Source organism: Wyeomyia smithii, chromosome 2 (assembly GCF_029784165.1).
Source record: "Wyeomyia smithii strain HCP4-BCI-WySm-NY-G18 chromosome 2, ASM2978416v1, whole genome shotgun sequence".
Classification (NCBI taxonomy): Eukaryota; Metazoa; Arthropoda; class Insecta; order Diptera; family Culicidae; genus Wyeomyia; species Wyeomyia smithii.
In genome coordinates this window covers 237,280,007-237,303,865 of record NC_073695.1, presented here as the reverse complement: position 1 = coordinate 237,303,865, position 23,859 = coordinate 237,280,007, and the positions used below count along the sequence as shown (strand labels likewise).

The window sequence follows — 23,859 nt, the reverse complement described above, 5'->3', positions numbered from 1 at the left end:
AACGACCATAAAAATCTTCAGATCATCTGCATAGAACAGCTTACATCCTCTTTGAACACGGGCTGCGACATCATTAATAAACAAAACGAAAAGAAGCGGTAGAAACTTAATTCGTTGTGGAACACCGGAAGTGTTTGTAAATCGTCGGGATGTGTGGGATTCAAGTTTGACACTTAGGCTTCTATCACTTAGGTACGATTGTAATCATTCAACCACATCCTTGGAGAGACCCATTCTAATATTCGATGGTCAATTTTTTCAAAAGCAGCTTTCAAGTCTTTGTATGTAACATCAACCTGCTGTCAATTTTCAATATGAGCGATATAATCCGAAATGAAACGAAGTAAGTTGGTTGTCACAAAACAACTAGGATAAAAACCTTGTTGATCAGTAGAGAATACGCTTTTTGTGCGAAACAGTAGATGATAACTATTTCTATTAATGTCGAGTAGGCGCTTAGTGGTTCTATTTCCTTTTTTATGTATCGGAGAAATAAGCGAGTTTTTACAGAGAGCTGGGAATTTGCCTTGTTGTAATGACCTATTAAATATTGTGCTATTGGATTGGCAAGTTAACCCATGCATTTTATGATACGATAGCAGGGATTTCCAGGAGAATTAAAGGTTTTTTCTTGTACAGTTACAGTGCTTTTTGTCTTCTCCTTTAGACTTAGTAACATACTGCATTCCTTATCAACCCTATTGATCCTATCATATCATATCCATAGCTATCACTCTAACAGCGTATAACGTGCTATAGTCTATGATACTATTCGGTTATTGAGTCTGGAGGAAAGTTTTGGAAGAGCCTGAGAATAAACTCATTCTTAAAGTCCTTTTGCCAACGAATGGCTTGGTTCTACTAAGATTCAAACCGATCAACACTCGCTTATCAAAGCGGACTCTGTAACCTTGCGGCTCCAAAGCTCTACAATTAGAGGTTTTGTGAGAGTCTAGTTCAGGTTTCAAATTAAACTATGGGTTGTTTGATTACTACAGTCATGTTTTAGGAGCAAGATTGAAAAACATATGTAATATTAAGAAAAATTGCTTTGTTTGCCATCACAGATTTTTTTTTCACGCAAATTAGAGCTGTTTGAAGGCTAACAATGGCATATTTTTATAAAAAACGGTGATCAGACATCGCAAACGTAAAATACATGTTCCATATTTGTCCATCAGTTTGATTGGATTTGAGTTGAAGATTGTGAAGCAAAAATACTGGAGGCGGCTTATTTTTTGTCAGCCATTTTACAAGGTTATGTTTGTGTTTGTACGAACCTACCGAAAGGCCAATAATTTCCGGAAATATACTATAGTTTCAGGCATACGTTTAAGCGCCGTCTTTAGGAGAAAAATTCAATTTAGTTTAGTAATTTAGTAAAAATGTATTTTTGTACCGTTGTGCGGGGCTACACTTCAGTTCAATCATATTTTTTAGAGCAAAAAAATATTATGTATTTTTGTGACGTTACTGTGTAGTGTTAAATATTTCTCTATTCCGGAATCCGCGTAAAAAAAGCCGCTTAAAAAGAAACCCGAGTAAAAAAACCGCGTAAAAAGCGACCTTAGTGTATTTATAAACTCTTGAAAACCTACCAATTTCGATAGATGGATATGTTTCTATAACATTGATTTTTCTGAATCCTAGTGGCGTAGTAAGGGGGGGGGGGGGGGTGTATTAAATTCATTATATGTAAATTATTAAAATGCACTTTATGAAGTCCACATATACAGGTGGTTTCGAATATGAGAAGTGGTTTCGCCATCTGAGACTTAGTAGTAGGGGTAGCAACTATCAATTTGTTCATTGTAAACTCGCCAAACATTAACACTTTTTAAAACCTCAAATACGAGGTTTGTTCCCGTGATTTTGAATTTTCTGTATCCCAGTGGTGTAGTTAAAGAGAGGGGGAAATTACAACAACCATAATTATTTTTGCATCGTCTAATAGTTCATCTTGAAAATTTGTATTTAGGGGTTTTCACGTTTCGTGTTTCTGTTTCTGTTTGCAAAGTAGAAATCATTATTTTTTATCATCATTTAATTTAATTGTAAGGTGTTTTAAATTTTAAGGATGTTTTCATGATGTTGGTTTCCAACGGATTTTCTTAAACCAGAACAGGGCGTAATTCCCAGATACCTGGAATCAACTCTAGATTTTATTTGAAATCAAAGATGGCGACTTCCGGTTTCCGAAAATGGCCAAATATCACCCCAAATAGGCATTTCTGTAATCGACATGATGAATATAGACCAAAAATTGTCCACAGACGCCATTTTGAAATTCGGGGAGGCATCTTCTGGTTGCTGGAAAACAGCTGCAATTTTTGATTCCATAACCGAGATGATGTGTAGAGACCGGAAGTCAAATCCAGACGCTATTTAAAAATAAAAGATGGCGACTTCCGGTTACCGGAAATGACCGAATATAGGCATTTCTGTAATCGAAACTCCCAGACGCCATTTTTAAAGTTGAAGTGGCAACTTCCGGTTGATTTTTAATCAATAATAGTATATTTGACACGGCACCATGCTTATCATTCTCCTCAGTATGTGGAAAGAGCGGAAAAAAATTCACCACGCACTTCCCTTTCAGTATGTGCCTGTGTGTAGCAAATACTTTCACCACACTGCTTCTTCCTCCACTCCAAAGTGTCTCAACCAACTTACAGAGCAAACTGAGAAACAAACTGTGGAACGCACCGCAGATACCTCTGCTGTGTAATTATTGTGCGTAATGTCCATACGTGTGAGAAAGTACACCATAGTTCATTGTCTCGCAAGAGAGAGATTTCAGATTTCACCGCGGTGCCCTCAGAAAACTTAAAATCGTCTGTCGCTCTCTTCTCGCATGTGCGTTAATTTGCTCTTTAGTGTGAGAGCAGTTGTTTTCGCAGTGCAAGATTTTCTCCTGCACTCTAGAGGTTTTCTAAGGAGAAAAGACAAGCATGCACGGCACTATACATAATATGTTCAACTGAGCCAGATACAAACTTTCGGTTGGTGGAAAACAGCTAAAAATAATGAATCCATAACCGAGATGATGCCCAGAGACCGGAAATTATGTGCATACATTATTTAGAGATACAACATGGCGTCTTCCGGTTACTGGATATGACCAAATACTACACAGTATGGCTATTTTTGGAATCAAAATAATAACCAGAGGCCGAACATCGATCCACAGATCATTTTGAAATCCAGGATAAACACTTCCGGTTTTAGTAAAACAATCTGATATGGTTTTTTTCTGGAATCGAAATTATGCCAAGAGAACAGAAATCAACTAAAGACGCTCTTTTGAAACCTTAGATGTTGATTGCAGGTTTCCAGAAATCCACCAAAAATGGGTTCTTCCGTAAGGCGTCGTACACAAATTACGTAACGCATGAAGAGGGGGAGGGGGGTTTAGTATGCGATACTTATCGTTACGTAGGGGGGAGGGGGGTAGTAGAGACAGTTACGTAACTGTGATGTTTGCTTGAAATTGAAAATTTCGGAGGGGGGTCAGGCTGTTCAGCGTTACGTTACGGGGGAGTCATATCGAACGTTACTTATCGTTACATAGGGGGGAGGGGGTCTGAAATCTAGATTTTTAGCGTTGCATAATTTGTGACGACGCCTAATCGGAATGATGCATATATGCCAGAAATCGATCCCTGACGACAATTTTCAATCAGAAGTGACAACTTAAAATCATGACTTGCAACGTTGAGTAATTGCTGGAAACAGCCAAACATGATCCGGAAATCGCTATAATACCCAGAGATCGGAAATCAAATCCAGGCGCTTTTTTTTCAAATCCAAAATGGCGATATTCGATTTTCGAAAATGACCGGATACTTGGGTGCCATTTATTGGTTGTTTTTTAAACCAAAATGATACCCAGAGGTCGGATATCGATTCTAGACGCCAAATGCAAGATGGCGATTTCCGGTTACCTCATTTAAATTAAACTAAATGACTCTTACGGATACTATTGATTTAGCTTATTCTGAAATTTAGGCCCCAACATTTTTATTACTGGGCCTTCTCAAGTTTATTTTATAATGATAGAAATAGTTGTTTACCACCCAACATGAACAGGTGTTGGTAGTTATCAGAAATAATGGAATAATTTATAAAACAAAAACACTTCTTGAATTATCTTGAGTCGAAATCGATTACTATTTGTTTACATGTGGCACCTTAGTCCTTTTTCACGTGTTGCTTGATTAAAGATTAAGACAATACTGAATCTATCCTTGGCCAAACAAATACACTGGGGTCGCTTCACAGAATGTAGTCGACCGACAGACTATCTACAACAAGCTCGCCGATTCGCCCAAAGAACGGTCTAAAATAGGTTCCTATATTATAACTTTTGAAAAGAAATATAATTTAGTTTGAAAAAATATTTTTGAATTGAAACCTATTGATTTCGTAAACTGTCCAAAGTAGCCCCCAGTCGGAACCAACAAACTACTTTTTAATATGAACGTTCTTTATTTCTCAACGAATTCAACTAAAATAATTATTGGCTGTTGCATTCATATCCCCGTTAAATATAAGTGAATATCATTGAGTTCCGTTTCAATGGCAAAATTTTATTCAATGATTGTTCTTCAGGATACTATTCTATTTTGTCTCCGAATAGTCCTACATGCTTTTCTTCTGTAAGAAACCCTTCAACAATTGATTTGGTGCTAACAGATCAAAGTCATGTATGTAGTGATTTGATCACACATGCTGACTTTGATTCTGACCATCTTCCAATAACTTTTTCTTTATCACATGAATCAGTTTTAAACCCTATGAGCTCTGTTTTTAATTATAACAAGGCTAATTGGGAAAGATACACAACTCATATTGAGAGAAATTTCAATAATGAGCTTGATTTGCAAAACGAAGTGAAAATTGATTCCGCTTTGGAAGCATTAAAATGTGCAATTGTTGATGCCAGGAATTATTCTGTTCCAAAGGCTCAAGTGAAATTTGATTCATCAATAATTGACGAAAATCTTCAACTTCTAATTCGTTTGAAAAATGTCCGCAGACGTCAATATCAACGTTCTCGTGACCCTGTTTTTAAAACTATTTATAAAGATTTACAGAAAGAGATTAAACATAGATTTACTCTTCTGAGAAATCAAAATTTTGAGACTAAAGTTGAAAAATTGAAACCATATTCAAAACCATTTTGGAAGCTGTCGAAGATTCTTAAGAAACCTTCAAAGCCTATTCCAGTTTTAAAAGATGGTGAACGTTGTATCCAATGAACAAAAGGCTCAAAGACTTGCTCAGCAGTTTGAGAGTGTTCATAACTCAAATTTGAATTTTGTGAGTCCAATTGAAAATGAAGTCACACGTCAATTTGATTTAATTTCTTCCCAGAATTTTTTACCTGCAGAAATAATTGAAACTAACTTGAATGAGATTAAATCAATTATTAAAAATTTCAAAAATATGAAAGCACCTGGTGACGATGGAATCTTTAATATACTAATCAAACATCTCCCTGAGAGCACAATGGAAATTTTAGTGAAAATTTTCAATTGCTGCTTCAAAATTGCATATTTTCCCAAATTATGGAAAAATGCAAAAATTACTCCCATTTTAAAATCGGATAAGAACCCAGCTGAAGTTTCAAGTTATCGACCAATCAGTTTGCTTTCTTCAATAAGTAAACTGTTTGAGAGAATTATTCTTAACAGAATGATGTCACACATCAACGAAAATTCAATTTTTGCAAATGAACAGTTTGGATTTCGCCATGGGCATTCCACAACTCATCAATTGCTCAGAGTTACTAATATGATACGAGCTGACAAATCTGAAGGTTATTTCACTGGAGCTGCTCTTTTAGACATAGAAAAAGCATTCGACAGTGTTTGGCATGAAGGTTTGATTGCAAAATTGCAAACTTTTAATTTTCCAATTTTCCTAATCAAAATTTTAAAAAATTATCTTACTGATCGAACTCTCCAGGTTGTCTATCAGATCTCAAAATCTGATAGATTTTCTGTCAGAGCAGGTGTACCTCAAGGTTCAGTCTTGGGTCCAGTCCTGTACAACATATTCACTTCAGATCTTCCTGATTTGCCTCCAGGATGCACAAAGTCATTGTTCTGCGATTACACAAGCATTTCCGTAAAAGGAAAAAGTCTTCGTGTCATATGCAGTCGATTGCAGAAAAGTTTAGATATTTTTTCTTTCTACTTGCAAAAGTGGAAAATCTCTCCCAATGCTTCTAAAACTCAAATGATAATTTTTCCGCATAAGCCTAGGGCTTCTTTCCTCAAGCCAAACAATAATCACGTTGTCAAGATGAATGGGGTTATTTTAAGTTGGTCCGACAAGGTTAAGTACTTGGGACTAATTTATGATAAAAAACTTATTTTCAAAGAGCACATTGAGAGTATACAAGCCAAGTGCATCAAATATACGAGATGTTTATATCCTCTCATTAACAGGAATTCTAAACTTTGTTTAAAGAACAAACTTTTGATTTACAAACAAATTTTTAGACCAGCAATGCTTTATGCTGTACCGATCTGGTCAAGTTGCTGTTCAACAAGGAAGAAAACGCTCCAAAGGGTTCAGAATAAAATTCTGAAAATGATTTTGAAGCGTCCTCCTTGGTTTGGTACACTCGAATTACATAGACTTACTGGTGTTGAGCCATTAGAAAATTATTAACAATTTTCGACAAAAATCGTTGCAATCCTCAATTGCTACGATAAGCTCTCTTTATAGCCAATAAGTTAGCAATTAAGTTAGTTGTAAGTTTACTTCGCCTTTTCTGACAAGTAGGTTTAAATCCCTACGAATGATAAGTCCTAATTGCGAAAGCAAACAAATCCTAACAATTAAAATTACAAATTTCTAACAGTGTTGAGAAGTCACCATTTGTGATTGGACACACATACTCATTATTTACTAATATTTATCATAAATACTTAAGCTACTAACAAATCCCCCCTTAAAAAAAAAATTGAGTTCCGTTTATTATAATAAAGGTAATAATAACATAAAGTAGAAGAAATGGGAAAAAGTGTTGAAAGACCCGCACGACGGTATTTCATAATGTTTAAGGTAAGGCAAATTATTTTGAGTTTTCAAGTCAGATAAAAACAGTAGAGCAAATGAAATTGAACCCGGTCGATACTGCATGCGACATGACGAAAACGTCAGACACCCTATCTAAAAAAATGTCAAATTAGAGTGGTACCGTTTTTTCATGGTGTGAAAATGAAGGTCTGGTACACAAAAAATAGAATTAATTATACGTTTTCTTTTCAACGGAGTCGATAAGACGTCAGAAGTGAAAACAACAAAGCGACCCTTTTCCTAACCGAGTCTACCGGCACGCCTTGTTAATGGAAACAGACCAACCAATTTCCAATTAAAAAAAAGGTAATTTAGCATTCTTTATATGCCAATGTTTAGTAACCCTGTGGACCTTTTTAATATCGCGATTTTTTAATCAGTACTGCAAATTGTTCCCCGTGCTAATCTTTACAGGATGGGCGCCCCCCTGTCGCCAATTGCTGATCAATCATGCTCTACAACACTTATCAAACTTTTGTGACTTTTGCACGGTCAGCTTTGGCTAAGTGCCGAGCGGAGCAGTGCATAGTCAACTTGTTGACTGATTCTCAGATTCCGTTCAGTCTCTCACTTTGACCAAGTGCAGTCCTATGCGTGGCTTGGTTAGCACCTAACCCGTGAGTCAACCCATGGGAAAGTAAACAATACAATCGATTCTGTCTGTTGAGCGGTGAAGTGCGATGGAACGCCATTCTCCATGATAAGCCTATTAGTCATCGCGTGGCGGCATCCTGACGCTGCGCTACTCTACTGTTAGTGGAAAATCGTTACTTTCAATGGGATCACATTTCCGCACGATGAGAACATTTCGATCGGAACGCTTCTCTAGTCTAGATGGTAGTCCAATTGCCGAGACCAAGTTAATCGTCGTCGCTCTGACTGCGGTGATGAATGTAACACAAACATTCACGCGACAATTCGATTCCACTAGCCAATCAGCAGTTGATAATCACGTATTGTGCTGCCATAATTGGGTCCGCTGGGTGACTTTTACTGTTGATGTACAGGAAAAATGTTTCTTGTTCCATTCACGTATTGAAATTTATGTATGAAACCTACTTCGCTGCTAGGTGGATATTGCTAGAATTGTACATAGTCACCAGCGTTCGTTCGTGGCTTCCGGTTAGTGTCATCGTCCATTTATTCACAGCGTGAATCTCTAATAGTAAGCAATCTAAATCCAATCCAATCAAATACAGCGTTTTGTGAACTCAAGCATGTATTGTGTGTCGCAATCCAAAGGATATACAACGGTCGTCTGCGGGTGAATCGTTGCACGCGTCGCACTGCCTGACTGTTATTGGGTTATTCTACAAACCATTGTTCTTGCGATGGACGATTCGCTGGAAATGTACACACTTACACAGCAGTCAATGAACCAATAAATTTTGATTAGATTAGTCTTGGCATTACCATCGGGAAACCATACCGTCTGGTTCGTTCTAGTCCGAGGTGACTCTGAGGTAGGAACTGCCGCTTGACGTCGCTATCGCAAATTTCGTAGCGAGCCAACCACCCACATTACATCGGTGTTCGTGTGTTCAAGTTGTTATAAGATATCCACTGGGTACGCGTACGAGTGGTTAGGTAGTCATAACCGTGCATAGCCTTTAATTTACGAACAAATGATGCGCTTGTGGAACAACTGCGCTAATTGAGTCACCAAACTGTAGTTGTTGTGTTTGACTATCGGCTCGTAAATTATACCATCGATGTAATGGCCGACCGATAAATAATTGCATTGACTATAAGCTTTTAGAACTTTTCAATGTTGTTTATTGTATGGGTTATTTTTGCTAAATTTTGTTGATACAAAAGTTAGATTTGTCTTTTATTTCATTTAAAAAATAATCAATATATTTCGAAACGATTAAGAGAATCACATTCATGATCACATGATCAAATTATCACTGTTCAATAAAGATCCTTTTATTTTGTTGAAACTACGTAGGTACACCCAAGCGACAAATGATGAGATGAACTAAACTTTCAAGTTGTATCGTATGCCCATGGTTATAGAAATACACTCAGTATAATGACATTGTGAACAGTCTACTATCGCAAAAACCACCGTGATCGGATTGCACTGATCTACCGGGTCAACTGCTTACGAAACTGTTGCAGACTCCAGAGCAAACAAAAGCTATGTTCCATTCATCGAGTTTCACACTGATAAACCCGGTGGTTTCAAACGAACAGAAAACCACCCATCGTACATTGTTATGTTGTCATTGCATCACGTTGATGCAATGTCAGTTACTCATTCAAATCACCGAAAAACGTATTTTCCAAATCTCTGTGTCCAGAAATTGATTCTCCAGAACAAAATCAGAAAATCTCGATAAAAAAAAAAAAGCTTTTTGCAGGAAAACCAAATTCCAACCGGTAACTTATAATTAATTTGAGCCCTGTGTTTTTTTAAAGAACAAATACGATACTCATTTTTATTCAGCAGCATAACACAATGGAAGAGTGATAAATTTTTTTTTCAGGACACCTTGAAGAGCAGACTTATAATGACGTAAATGCAGTGGGCTGCAACTAAACTAAATTAATATTCACATCGGTGTTACGAAAATATTGATAGATTTTGAATGCGGATGGAATTAGTGATGGGAAATATCGCCCAAAACGTACATCGATAACAATCGATAATTCCGGGGGTTTTATCGATATTATCGATAAGTATCGATAATATGACAGCTAACGTTTGCGGTAGAAATTTTGAGTTGTCGAATTCATCTGTTCATAGGAAACTAAAAACTATAAATACCTTTTTAGTTACCATTATTTCTCAGAAACTCAGTGACATCCGGGGCGAACTTTTACACCACCCCCAACAAGGCTAAATCTTGTCGAATAGCAACAAATACCCAGCGGCAAAAGCAACTCCTGGGGAAGGGTAGGTGAGGTCTCCTTCTTTTGGGTCTCCTCCAGTAACCAGCCGCACTGACTTGTGCTCACCCTTATAATATCGATAATTATCGTTAGCGTCAATAAATAAACGATAATATCGATGTCAAGCACTTATCGATATTATCGATAAGTATCGATAAGTTTCCCATCACTAGATGGAATACAAAACCGCTCAAGAACTGATCGAATTGACTGATAACTTGTTCTACAAATGCGAGAGTGATACAAAGGGAAGTGAGCAACCTATTTTACAGAGGAAAGCTAAATGCTATCACTTTTTTGGGAGAAGCGGCTCCAAGCAACGTGGAATATTTTGACGTGGGACTACGTCTTTCTTCACTATACTAAGCTACATTCTGTGAAAACTGGATTGAACATGTAACGTTTTTGGTTGGCGGAATGGAAGATTTTAGATGCTAATAGCGCTCAAACAACTGTTCTGATTTCGATAGTTAATATACCGTTGGAAAGCTAAAATACACAAGATTGGTATAACATGATAATTTTAGTTACCGTTTTCTTATTACTCTGTGGAAATTGCGGAAAAGTTTGAAGGTTGAATATCCACATACATTTTTCATACGATTGGTATATTTCCCTAACGCAGACTTCAAAAACATAGACGAAATGATTTCACGCATTCAGTCATTGGCTAGCAATGCCAGCCAATTGGCATCGCATTCATCACCCAACGTAAGCGACGAAGAATGAAAGCAGAGATGCTTCCACGTGATTGGTTCTTTCCCCAGTGACTCAAGTTCCCCACACTGAGTGAAGCTTAAAAAGGACATTCCGTGTTGAGAGAAGATCATTCCCTGTTCGACCGTCAAGGCGAACAGTTCGGCTTCCCTTCGATCTGAGCTGGACCCCACCAGTGGTAATCTAATTCAGATATCGTTGTTGTAATACAGCCCGAAATTGGACGTGAACGGCACTGGGGACCATTGGAAAACTTGGAAGCCGTTTGGGTGCTGCCGATAGTGTAGGTATAGTGTGTCGTATATCAAGCGTGTGTGTCTGAGTAGAGTGTGGGTGTGTGAATAGCGTGTGTGGTGTGTGCGTGTATGTGTGTGTATGTGTAAGTAACGTGCGTATGTGTATGTGTAAGTGACGTGTGTGTGTATGTGAGCGTGTGTGTATGTGTGCGTGTGTGTATGTGTATTTGTGCGTTTGTGTGTGTGTGTTTGTGTGTATGTGGGCGTGTGGGTGCGTGCGTGTGTGTGCGTGTATGTGTGGGTGAGTAGTGTGTGTATGAGTAGTGTGTGTGTGTGTGTGTGTGAGTAGTGTGTGTGTGTGTATATCGTGTGTGTGTGTATTACGTGTATATGTGTATAACATGTGTGTGCAAAAATGCATTTATCCGAGGTAAATATATTTATGACAGAATACTTGTATAGGCAACAAGTTAATTATTATTAGTACTTCAATTGGTATTTCTATGATAGTGACCATAATTTTATGCTAGTTATTTCCAGCACTGAGCTTGTTTTTCGCTAATTTGTAACATGGGACTGACCAAAATTCATATTTTTCTAATCAATTTAGCAACAAAAAGCCTTTTCTTTTGATTTTTTGAGAGCACCGGGTATGTGAATAAGTTTTTGAGGTTTAAGCATAAAGTGATGAGAAATTACATGGGACTGTTATGCATTTATGGGCAGTGGGTATTGGTATTTGTATGCTGTGGTTTATGACAGGTGCATGTGGTTTTTTGTGAAATGTTCATGGATTATTGTGTATGGTATTTGTACGTTTGGTGTGTGTTATATACTATGGCTATGGCAGAATTAAATCTTTACACCCACCATAGTCCCACGGCAAGCCTACGTTTGTGCACTCAAGCACATACCCTTTAATTTTTTTATTCGCCTTTCTGATGGGCACTCAGCAAGAGCTCATTGACCCGATGCGATTTTGCCGAAGTATGTATGACTCAGGAAAAAATAAAAAATTCAATGAGATTTGCGTGGACATCTCATCATCAAACACTAATGAGTAGCAAACTTATTCAATCGATTCAATATTATCATCGTTTCTAAAATTGAATTTCAAGTTTTTTTTTAAGGTTATTCTGTTATTTCTTGTTAAAATACTGAGAAATGTCTTAAAAATTATTTTCAAGATTGATTGTGTTTCTAGGATGATTGTAACAAGATTCTAATCCTTATTATAATGGACCAAGAAGTTTATGACTCTCGTGTCCGTAATATGATTAACGCCTGTCAGTATGAAAAATGTAAATTTTACGAATCGGAAGTCTAAAGATCCGGCGGCTTTTGGTACAAAAACAACGTTACTGCCTCTGTACGAATTCAACATCGATCGCGCTTAATAGCATGATGGCCAAAATAATCTCCTGCCAAAATAATGTCTCACCTCCGTGGGTCCACAGGAAGGGCAACAGACGCTTCTGAAGGCACTTTCGCAGTTGATGGTACCCGATATTCCAGAGCCAGTATTTTTTGGCGAATTAGTCCATTTTTTTCTTCAAACCGGGATTCGGCAACGTAGAACTCCAGCCCTGGTAACTGTTTTGCGTCTGCCTTGATGTAGAGTTCGTCATCCATAATCACACACAGCGGTTTTGTTAACCACTCTCGATACAGCTTCCTTGCGCGGGATTTGACCGCCGTGTTTTGTTGATCATGCCGGTTCGCTGCTTTCGGACCTTGATTACACGAAACCCACGTCGCGAGTCGAAAAGTTCGAATTAGGTTTGAATTAATCCAACACCTTCCGGGTCTTCACAGAGTCAGCTGTTTTCGATTTTCTTCCGTTACCAGCCCGCCGCCCGTCAGGGGCTCCTTGCCGATCTTACCACCCGAGACACAGTTGTATGGGTGATTCCCAGTTGTCTTCTGATCAATCTCACGGTCGCGTCTGATTTTTCATGACGGCGTACAACATTCTCTGGCAATTTTCTTCTTGTTTTGATGACATCCTAATAACTACTGAACTGGTTGTTATGAAATTTCGCACATGTAAATAATACACTTCACATTAGTTACACCAAGCTTTTTATCAATTTTTACCCACGGAGAAGTTGATCATCTACAAAACACTGATCAGGCCGGTAGTCCTCTACGGCCACGAAACCTGGACCATGCTTGTGGCGGACCAACGCGCCCTCGGGGTTTTCGAACGCAAGGTGTCGCGTAGCATCTATGGTGAAGAGCAGATTCAAGATGGATCATGGCGGAGGCGGATTAACCACAAGTTGCATCCGCTACTGGGAGAACCACTCATCGTTCAAACGGCGAAAATCGGGAGACTACGGTGGGCTGGGCATGTTGTAAGGGTGTCGGACGACTGCCCGAAGAAATGGTTCTCGAAAACGACGACTGGAACGAGGCACGCAGCGAACAAGTGAAACGACCTGCAGGGCCTCCTTAGACAACATGACTGGCGAACTGTAGCCATGGACCGCATTGAATGAAGACGACTATTTCGAACAGCAAGGGACACTTCGACCTGAAGCTGATTGGTAAGGCAAGTACCCCCACTGAGAAATGCAGAAATACCCTGTTATTCATGAAAAAAGTGTGCAAAATTCGGTAGATTTTGTAGAGCAACTAGAAGGAATCGAACTGAGACGAGCTGAGATAGTATCCTTCAAAGTCGCGACACTGTTCCCGAGCGTGCCTGCCGATGAAGCTTTTCGCCGACATTTGAACGATGTCGAGCACTGCCTAATCACGTTCATGCGTTTATGTTGGTGGCTGAGGTATGTATAGAGCAGATTGTTTTTGCATTCAAGAACAAGTTGTATAGGCAAATTGTCGAATTGAGCATGGGAGGTAAGCTCTCGCATCTCCTGGCGAATCTCCTTATGAGCAAATATGAAAAACTTCAAGCTTTTCCCTCATGTGTGGAGGTGTCGATAACGTTCTCGCACCGGTGAAGAATCGCCACCCTCAGCACGTGGATCAGGTGGATGAAAAACTACCGTCTTTAGATCTGTTGTCAACTAGAAAAAAAGACGGTACACTGAAATTCGGCATTTACCGGAAACCGCGGACAGCTATGTTACATTGGACCCAAACCACTTCAACGCTCAAAAACAAGCTACCTTCCACTCCATGGCACACCGTCTCTACAACATTCCCATGGAGAAAAACGAGTTCAACGAAGAAAGAAATCGTCTCTATGAAGAGGCTGAAATAAACGGAATAAACTTTCCGACAAAATATTCAAAAGAAATGAACGAAATCGGCATCAACAAAACATCACTACACTGCAACCAATAGAACAAAAAATAATACGAATTAGTTTGCCGTTTTACCCGAAAGTAACAAACAAATCCTATCTGTTAAATGTTAATCTATACTGGTTGCCTGGTCACTGTGGTATAGAAGGAAATGAAAAAGCCACTCTCTCAGCAGAATTGGTTTTTCAACTGCATTCAACGGGCCGAAGCCATTCTGCGAGGTATCCTCATCCTGTTCAAAATCTGAGCTCAGAGGCTGGGAATCAATGATGATTGATGCCAACTGGAGGGCTTCCTCCAAAGCAAGACAATCTAAACTATTCATGCTGGCTTACTGACTGGACACTGTCCGATTAGGTATCATCTTAAAAAATAGGTGAACTGACAAATGGTATATGACGTTTCTGTAATTCTGAAGTAGAAACCTCGGAACACTTACTGTGTCAATGCAGCGCATTGATTCAGCGAAGACTGCGTATTCTCACGCCTAACAAGATATGGTCTGCTGAACTATTGAAGGTAAGAAACTTCATCAAAGAAGTCATACCTTCTTGGGGTGGAATGCAAAGTCTGGGGGCGACTATTACTGAAACGCATAGTGATGGAACGAACTGACACTGCATATCAAGTAACGCGAAGTATAGGGGAACTGTGGATAAAATGAACAGGGGTGGTAAAATGGACACCCGTTTAAATCTCGACTATTAAGTTGAAAAATAGTACAAACTTATTCGGCACCTTATCTTAGAGGCACTATTTGAGACAAAGTATGCGACATGATACAGTCAAACAGTCAAAATAATAAACAAAAACAAAAAACACGTGTAGATTCGTGGTGGTGGTGATGTTATTTTTGGCTTACAAAAAATAAGGTTTTTTCTAGTGTAAAACAGTATTTTATAACGATTTTTCTGCAAATATCTGTACTCAGACTACTAACCAGCAGAAATCATCAAAGGTTAGTAATTGTTTAAATGATTTCCTCGATATATTTAGGTATTTTCAATAATATGTATGTGCGGGTAAAATGGACAGCCCATGGTGATGGTGAAAAAATTGTGTTAGTTTCCATTGAAAAATCTAGATGCTTCGTGTTTATATCAGAAAAACGCAAAGGTAAACTCGGACCGATGAACAGATGACCGCGGCTAAACGTACCGTTGAATTCGGAATGTCCGTAAAAAAAGCTTCCGCCATTTCCCAGTTTCTTGCGGATAAGGTCATATATTGTTATTAATTCTACGACAAACGGTGAAAATTGAACTGTTGGTTAATGCGTAAGTGTGTCACGTGCTATGAAACAACATTTTACTATCTGTAAAGGGATTTTATCCAAACAACACAATATCGCACGCAAGCCTGGGGGGCTTATGCGGTCTCGATCAACTAGATTAGTTGAGAGAATTCGTTATCGATATTGTTTTTTGGCACATTTTGCATGTGTAGGATAACTGCAACGATACACCGTGCCCCAGTGCTGAGTCGAGAAAATTTCCAGCTCGAAAAGATCCTCGACCTGATCGGGAATCGAACCCGATGTCACAACCGTGTGGGAGAGCTAGCCGACCGACATCGCTAACCACAGAACCACGGGGACCACGGGGTCATTTTATCCACACGTGTCCATTTTACCCCTAAAAAACTGCTTTCAAAAATGCTCGTGAAAACTACGGAAAATACTATGTTTGAGTACTTCTTCTTATTTTTTATATTAATCATTAGTGGCTCAGTTAATGTGCGCTATCGACTCATAGTTGTAGTGTAAAACTGTGGAGGAAATTGGGAAATGGCTTAGGGTGTCCATTTTATCACCCCTTCCCCTACCACAATATATCTAACTAATGGTAGCAGTGGTCATAGGCTCCGAGGAAAAAAAAAACAAATCCAATTAAATCCACCCTTAAACGTCACTTCTTGAAGGTAGTACACAAAAGTGAAGGCGGTGTTGAACCTGAGTGTTGTATCTTGTAAAGCGTCGCGTCTCGTTCAGCGTCGTTTAGTTCTTACGTTAGCACGAATCCCACAATTTAAAGTTTAATAGCCAAACTCAAGAATGAAAATATTATACAGAGCGTAAAAAAATCAAGAAAGTGTCTGAAGATTTGAAAAATCCAGTACAAATCAGAACACGGAACTTCGATTCGTCTGTAGTGACCATCGGATAAAGCATAACGCTCCGGAATTTAGAATGCGAAAATATTTCTCCCTAATTTTGTTCTAAAGACTCAAGTCGTTGTAAGAGGTCTTGATTGGTGAGCGATTTTGATGAATAGCAATCATCTAAAACGGGTTGTCGACAAATCTGTAGGTCGGCTTGAAGACTCAACATCTGTTTGTAAACTTCGAGGTAGCGCACGATTCTGTTGATGAGAACGACTTGCGGCAAATTATAATTTAACAAGGGTTTTCAATAAAACTGATTAAGCTTCATATTACTCTTAACGGCTTCATGGTGTTTTTCGAAGTAGTCTCTGACATCGATGTTAGCCATAAAATGTAGACACGGATAGCGACTACGAATAATACCATTTACGTTGTACGTTTCCAACTGAGATTCACACTAGTAAACCCAATTTGTGGAGGGGAATGTGTTCTTCAGCAGGTCGTTTCAAAAGTAAAGGCATTCCTTTGTACAAAAGAGAGGTCGGTGCAAAAATACAAAATCTATCTCATCGTAAAACATAATGATAATCTGCTGGTACCTCAGAACGGGTTCTTTCAAATTAAATTAAAAGTTGATTTTCATTATGAATCGAACAAAAATTAATTATTTATAAACTGATAATGGAAATCAGTTCAAGTATACGACACTGTTTCGAATATCATAATATTTACAAAATTCTTCAAAGCAGAGCAACACGTACATGCCGTTTAATTCTGCGAATTATCATCACCTATATTCAACCAGCAGGTAACGCTCTGAACTGATGCAAATCGTAAAAAAGTATTGAGATTGTATTCGTTTCAAAATATAACCGAACAAATACCGCGTCCCGTGCAACTGTGTTGCTGTTGATGTTGCGAAGTTCAGTCGTAAATAATCCATATGCGCTTCGTTGACGACGATGATTAATTCGTTGCTCGAAACTACCGAGCTTAGCGTTTACTGGCGGCATCTCTCATACCGCACCGGAAAGGAAATTGATCAACCACGTTCTCTGCTGCGCACCGATTGGAGTTCCGACCGCATTCGATTATACTTGGGATATGGTACCCTACACAGTACCCACGAGATGCCATATTAGGTAACTACAGAACACGTAAGCGCAATATCACGCAAATTTAAAATATAAAAATAGCTCAACAGTCATCGCTTGAACAATTATGAGAAGAATATATTTTCAGCACAAGAGAATTGTAGAACAATTCTTTTGTTTGATATAATTCAAATGATGTAGGCAGATTTGAATTTTGCGACTGCAATCATAGTATCCGAATTACTCGACGACAACGACTGATGCGAATTCCGCTCAAATTTACAAAAAAACGCAGCACCGCACAAAAAAAAAATAACCAGAACCGATCAACCGGAATACTGCTGAACACACACCGCTACTGCCGGAGGTGTTCCATCATCGTCATGGTCGTCATGTTGATGTATGTGCTTCGGTCTACAGCACCCTCAAAGGCATCAGCTGACAGTGATCTGTTTTCGCGGTTATATTCAGCGTGGAATTCAGTACGCAGAAGATAAAAAAAAAACAGACAAACCTCTCCCCGCCTCTGACGACCGTACCATCATGCGTCCGTCCGCCAGGTGTAGGTCCACCCAAAAGTGACCCTGGCGTGTCATTAAACGCAGAGTCGAGCAAAGAACGAATCACCCAGCACTACAGTATCATCAGATAAGACTTGAAGATGGCTTTGCGAAGCGCACCTGTACAATTACGGCGCACGGTCAAGTTCAAACGCTCCAGGGGCACTCATTCGTGACTCGTGAAAGGCCAAACGATTCCCCGCATATCAGTCAGTCGGTCTTCTGTCGATGGGTGTTTGGTATGCTATTTAGGTAACCCCCTTTTAGTAAGTTGTATCGAATACGAGTGCGTTTATGTGAGAGAGATGTGAATGAAGCGGAGTTGATTGAAAATGATTGAATGTTCTTGTTACCCTACTTCAAATCTATATAAGTTATGATTGCAAAAAAAAATGCAGATAAGCAATGTTTGTTTCATTTGGCATAGTGGGAAAGTACCATGCAACGCGCTCCAAATTTTAATTCAAGGGTGATACTTGAAATGAGAGTAATAACGCGAAGAAAAATAAAACAAAAAATTTGTTTTGATCATGGAGGGTATGGTAGGGTCGAACGTGAAAAATGCTTAAACATGAATCAAAATCGGAACAACATTCACAGTTGAAACAAGAACGAAAGGGTGTCAACAGTATGCCATTATTGAAATTATAGCATTAAAAACAGATCAAATGTCTTGCTCATGTCTGTATCTGTGCCTTTTACCTCTTTTTCATCAAAAACCTTGAAGATGATTATCAAGTAGGCGTTAAATGCTGACTCAAACCTTGACGTATGTCAGTCAAAATCTATACCTTTATTGTATTGCTGCAAAACAATCATTCAGAAATATTTGGCCATAATTTTGATAAAAATCAATTTCAAAATTTCATATTTATACACAAGCTCCTGAGCGTTACAAAAAGCATTAAATACAATACATGTTTTGGTTCGCAATCTGTGCAAAACTACCAACAAAGATTCGGAACTTACATACTCTAACTATTTATAGGTTAAGTGGAATGAGCGGGCGGATGTTCCATTGCTACCGTGATTCGGTATTTGAATCCACATTTCATATGTCCATTTTTTACCCACTTGCCATTTGAGATAGACGTTTTATAGCCGCTTGATTTACTACTCACAAACAGCAGCAAGCAGATCCGGAGGTTCAACTTCGGCAAACAGTAACCAGACAGCCGCCGGTCCATGACGATGATGACGTCCACGGCGAGCAAGCGCTGAACACACACACGGAAGAATTTTTATAGCTTCTGATATTGCGTTCTGCTGCCGTAGAAGCGGCAGTGCAAATGGGCGGGCGGCACTCGGTGCAATTACCGAGAATTCAAATATGAAAATTTCAAAATCCAATCAGCCACATCAGATAGCAGGTACGCGAAAGGTCATAAATTTAACAGGGATAAGGCATAATTTAAAGTTCGGAAAAATAATGAATTACCATCAAGGCGGCCAACCCAGTGGACGATAAAGGCGAAATAGTGCAATATGCACCGAAATCATGACGAATAACGGTGAGACAGTGCAGTCGTTTTTTATGGTGCAAAAATGCAAGAGTAATCAATAGAACGCAAATATTGCAATAAAGCATTTTGTTTTTTGTTTTGTTTTGCCGTTTATGTAATGCACGTAATCTGACTGTGCACGTAATGCAGGACTAGCAATAGCGTAACCTTCGCCTGCTGGTAATGGGACAGAAACAGGAAGGACGCCAAATAGCAGTCCGTGCCAGTATAGACAAGTGCAGTGAGCGGAAGGTCGAGCGGGTCTCTCTTTATTATTAGATACATGTCCCTGACATATTTGTTTTCCTATGAAAATGCTCGGTTTAGTATTTTTTTATCGTGGATATGTAACAAATGGAGAAGATGACGACATTCGTCAGAGTGCGGTAGGTAAGGGTGATGATGTATACAAGGTAGAGCCTACAGGAAAGATCTTCTCAGCAATCAGCGTCGGCTGCAAAATGATGTTTCTCAACATTCATAAACAAACGAGGAATACAGAACAGAAAGATAGATGAAAGATTATTTTGAGGTCGCTCATGGCGAGTCACGAAATATCAAAAAGTCGAATTGAACTGAAACACTGGTGGTACCAATCGATACCCGATTATCCATGTATCAGTCGGCTCTGTAGACATGAATAAAGTTTACACTCGATAGACATAAGGACCTGTCGTGCAGGCAACTGGTTACTTCAATACTCCCTAAAGCTTGAGCTCAGACAGAAACATTTGTGTGAGTGTGATTTAATGTGAAATCCTTCCGGTTTTTGGAAAAAAATGTCCAAAGCCCAATACTATGCGTCCCAACATGAAAGCAGTTTTTGGACAATCTTTTCTGAACAACTCCATATTGTTTCCAAATCTAGATGATGTAACCGAAGTCGATAGTTCCAATAATTTAGCCCATCACTCAGTTACAGTTGGATTTGCTTGAAACAGATATTTTTAACACGAAAAAGGGTTGGACTCCTCTTTGTAAATATCAACTTAGGGTATTATCAGAGCGCTTTCTGCTGTATTCTCATGAACTACGAACTACGAGTAATCTTGTGTTGTGAATTGCATTAGTACTTTTTTAGATGATTCACAGTGTTTCACCGAGGCACTGAAGATAATGAAATACTACCGGCAGTCGCTAAGATTAACTACAAACACCTGCACATTCTCGCAACATATCTCAATAAAAATTTAGATTAACACAAAAACAATTATAAATCAAAAGGTGAAACAGCTGTAACCTCACTATCTTCTGCGAAAGATATGTTTGAGATTATCTTGATACATAAATTTTAGATGTTCGCAACTTTTTTTCCATTAGACATACATAGGTAGAACATTTTTTTCGATAAAAACTCGTTCAACAACCTGATATCTTATTTTTCATGAGAATAAATTTCTAATCTCCCTATCTACCTTTTTTTAAACTCTGACATAGCCCCGTAGTAAAAAAAATTTAAATTTAATCATTTTTCCATTTTTGAAAAATCATTAGGAACCGATTTGTCTTATGCTTTATGATAAACCCATACATTTTTTGTATCACGAGGACTATGAATAAGACTATGATTTTCAGCAACGACATTTGCAGTATTAACAATAGTGCATGGTAAAGTGAAAAATTGAAAAAATACTCAAAGTTCTTTGTTATAATTACATTACAGTAATCAATCCCTAAATTTTGTCATTCTATCATTTTTACTAAATGCTGACACTACAGCAGAAGACACGACTGTTGAAAGTATTATACAATCTATCCAATTTGCTGTCTGCCACACACACTGTTTATTATTGATCGGAAGCATCACTGGATCACAGGTGTATGCCGAATAGGCACACCGCCGTCACCTTCGGCGAAGCTTTTAGCGCGCTGTTCTGTCGCGCTGCACCAGCGATTAACCTTGAAAAAATAAAACGCACCGACTGCTAGGCGCATTAGTAGTGCATCTCATGGCAATCATGGCAGTGTAAAATCACCAGCATTAAGAGCTCAGCATGTAGGTACTACTTTTTCCGCATGTTTGAGGGGGAACTCTCTCCCACATACCACGATAAACAAAACCCACAGCAACAGTCCATCTTTTTGTGCTTTTTTTGTGTATCGGCGTCATTTTGTGACTTTTTACGTCTGTTTTCGTTCAGCCATGCCAAAAAGAAAACATCCCAGAGGACCGTATATTTAGACATTATTTATGACTTTTTTCGGCTAGCTCAAAGCGCTCAACACTTACACTTGACTACTTGCTGATGATCGAGTTGGCTTATTCTAATTGCTGCTTCTACTACTGTTGCTTCCAGAAATCTTCGTCTACTTCCTTTATTGGAAAAAATATGAACACTCGCACAGCAGAAAATCAAAAACTTGTTACCACTTCCGACAACACAGACCGAGGTCACAGTGAAAAACATCCACTATTTTGATTGCCACTCGCTTCTTCTCAGCCTCTACTTCCTACTACTACGCACTTCCGCCAGCGTCTTACGACTTTTTCTCCACCACGGCTGTAAATTTTTGGAGCACTTCACAGTTGAAAATCCAGCTTTTCTTTTATCCAAACCAACATCAACCGGCAAGATCACTTCTAGTGGCCACTGTTCGCTTGAATTCACCCCACAAAGAAGCAATTTTTGCAGCTAACTTTACTAAAATTGGATATGGATTTCTTCACTACTCTTCTTTAATTGGTATTCGACCGTGCGCGAAACCGATCCGCAAAGCTATTTTTGCAACCTGACTGACGAATGACTGAGAGCGGACTGAAAAAAACGCTCAGCAGCCCGTTGTACAAATAAAAACACTGTTAAAGTATTTGCGGAGAGTACATACCTTTGAAAGAGGCGAACGAGAGAGAGAGAGTGAGCATTTTGTGCTGAATGCAATTTGCATCGGTATGTCATACTTCGACGCAAACACAATGACAATTCTTCCAATTTTGACACTGACAACTGACAACAGCGAAAAGAGCATTAATCTCTTACGTAAAAAATGTTATAAATAAAAACTAAGCTTTATGAGCCGACAGGTCTTAGCTATAAACAAGGAGAAAAAAAAACTGAGAAAAAAACGAAAAGAAATGCATCTCATTCGTTCATATTTACAAAAACAAAAACAGACCTGTTGACGCGCAAATATGCCAAGCTTTGAGGAAAACAAAAACAAATCGATGTTTTATTGCAAAACTACGTTTTAAGCGATTTAAGCAGCTAGACAATTATTCAGTTAAACACCCATTGAATGTTTTTAATTCGTTTTCAATATACTTGATATTCTCAACTAAGAATCGAGAGAATGACTGTAATGACTGTAATGACTGTAATCAGTCAAAAATGACAAAATGTGGTAAAAAGTAACAAGAACGAGATGCGACGATTTAAGCACAAACAAACAGACGTGCCTCTTCGAACAAAAAACCTGAAAAATCTTCGTCCATATTCAAAACGTTACATCAAAGATGACTAGAACAAGATACCTGAGTCTTGCAGAATTCATCGGACATGATTGTCGCTGTGCGTGAGCAAAAGTCGAACTAATGTTCTAAAGTCGAACACTGTTAATATGATGTATACTTAACGTCAAAATCAACTGATGACAAGGCCAAAACATGACTGCTGAAAGGTGAAACATTTTTTTCAGTATCCATGTGGACGTCATCCAAAAAATGTTAATAAAGTGTACGAATGTTTAGTTCTCAAACATATAACTTTTCGGAAGAATCAAGAATAATCGGTGCATCATTTAAAATTGAGCGTACCATCAGCAATTCCTGATAACCGCTATGAGCACGCTCTACAGCCAAGTTTACCACTCTTGCCGAGGTTAATAAAGCAAAAATCGGGTGCCCCGGTGAACCTGACCATAGCACAATGGTGCTGAAACCTGGCTTGCGACATATCAAACTTTAAGTGTTGGTAGAATGGGACCTGAAAATAAATATAACCTCTCAATATAAACTCCCACTCTGACAGTCAAATTTACACTTTTCTTTCGTACTTTGAAGAGCAAAAAATATGGCAATAGCATTAAGTGCAAAAAATGACAATATCATTAATCTGCATGTTATCTTAAGCGTCGAGCTGACCAAACTGCTACACCTTTTTCATATACAATCTTGAACAGCTCAGCGATCGATAACGGACTATGCACGGTGAATCGGTTTTGCTCATAGTGACAATTTTATGAGAATTTAAGTCATCAGATGGCAGCACTAACCGTCGGAAATCGGTCGTATTCGAAATGTATGAAAAATATGGAAGTTAGGTATCTTGTTCTAGTTATCTTTGGTTCCACTCACGCGCCACCATGTAAGCTTTTTGCCTACTAGCTAAGTTTCGTAAAACGGTTTTTGTCTTTGCTAATGGGTATGCACGCTTGCTTTAGTCAATACA

At 38.7% G+C, this 23,859-nt stretch overlaps 1 protein-coding gene across 4 annotated transcripts in view; it reads right to left on the bottom strand.

The window, feature by feature from the left end:
- Nucleotides 1–22,220, bottom strand: part of LOC129725360 (OTU domain-containing protein 7B-like) — a 35,506-nt gene extending 13,286 nt beyond the window's left edge. For 2 of the 4 annotated variants that reach the window (XM_055681116.1, XM_055681118.1), the window contains exon 1: nucleotides 21,705–22,220. In XM_055681116.1, the coding sequence (XP_055537091.1) occupies nucleotides 21,705–21,882 (178 nt within the window). In that variant the 5' untranslated portion in view covers nucleotides 21,883–22,220. Of the gene's footprint in view, nucleotides 1–12,384; nucleotides 12,965–21,704 lie in introns of those variants that run through there. The other 2 variants (XM_055681119.1, XM_055681117.1) reach the window with 2 other exon arrangements.
- Nucleotides 22,221–23,859: the final 1,639 nt, after the last annotated feature.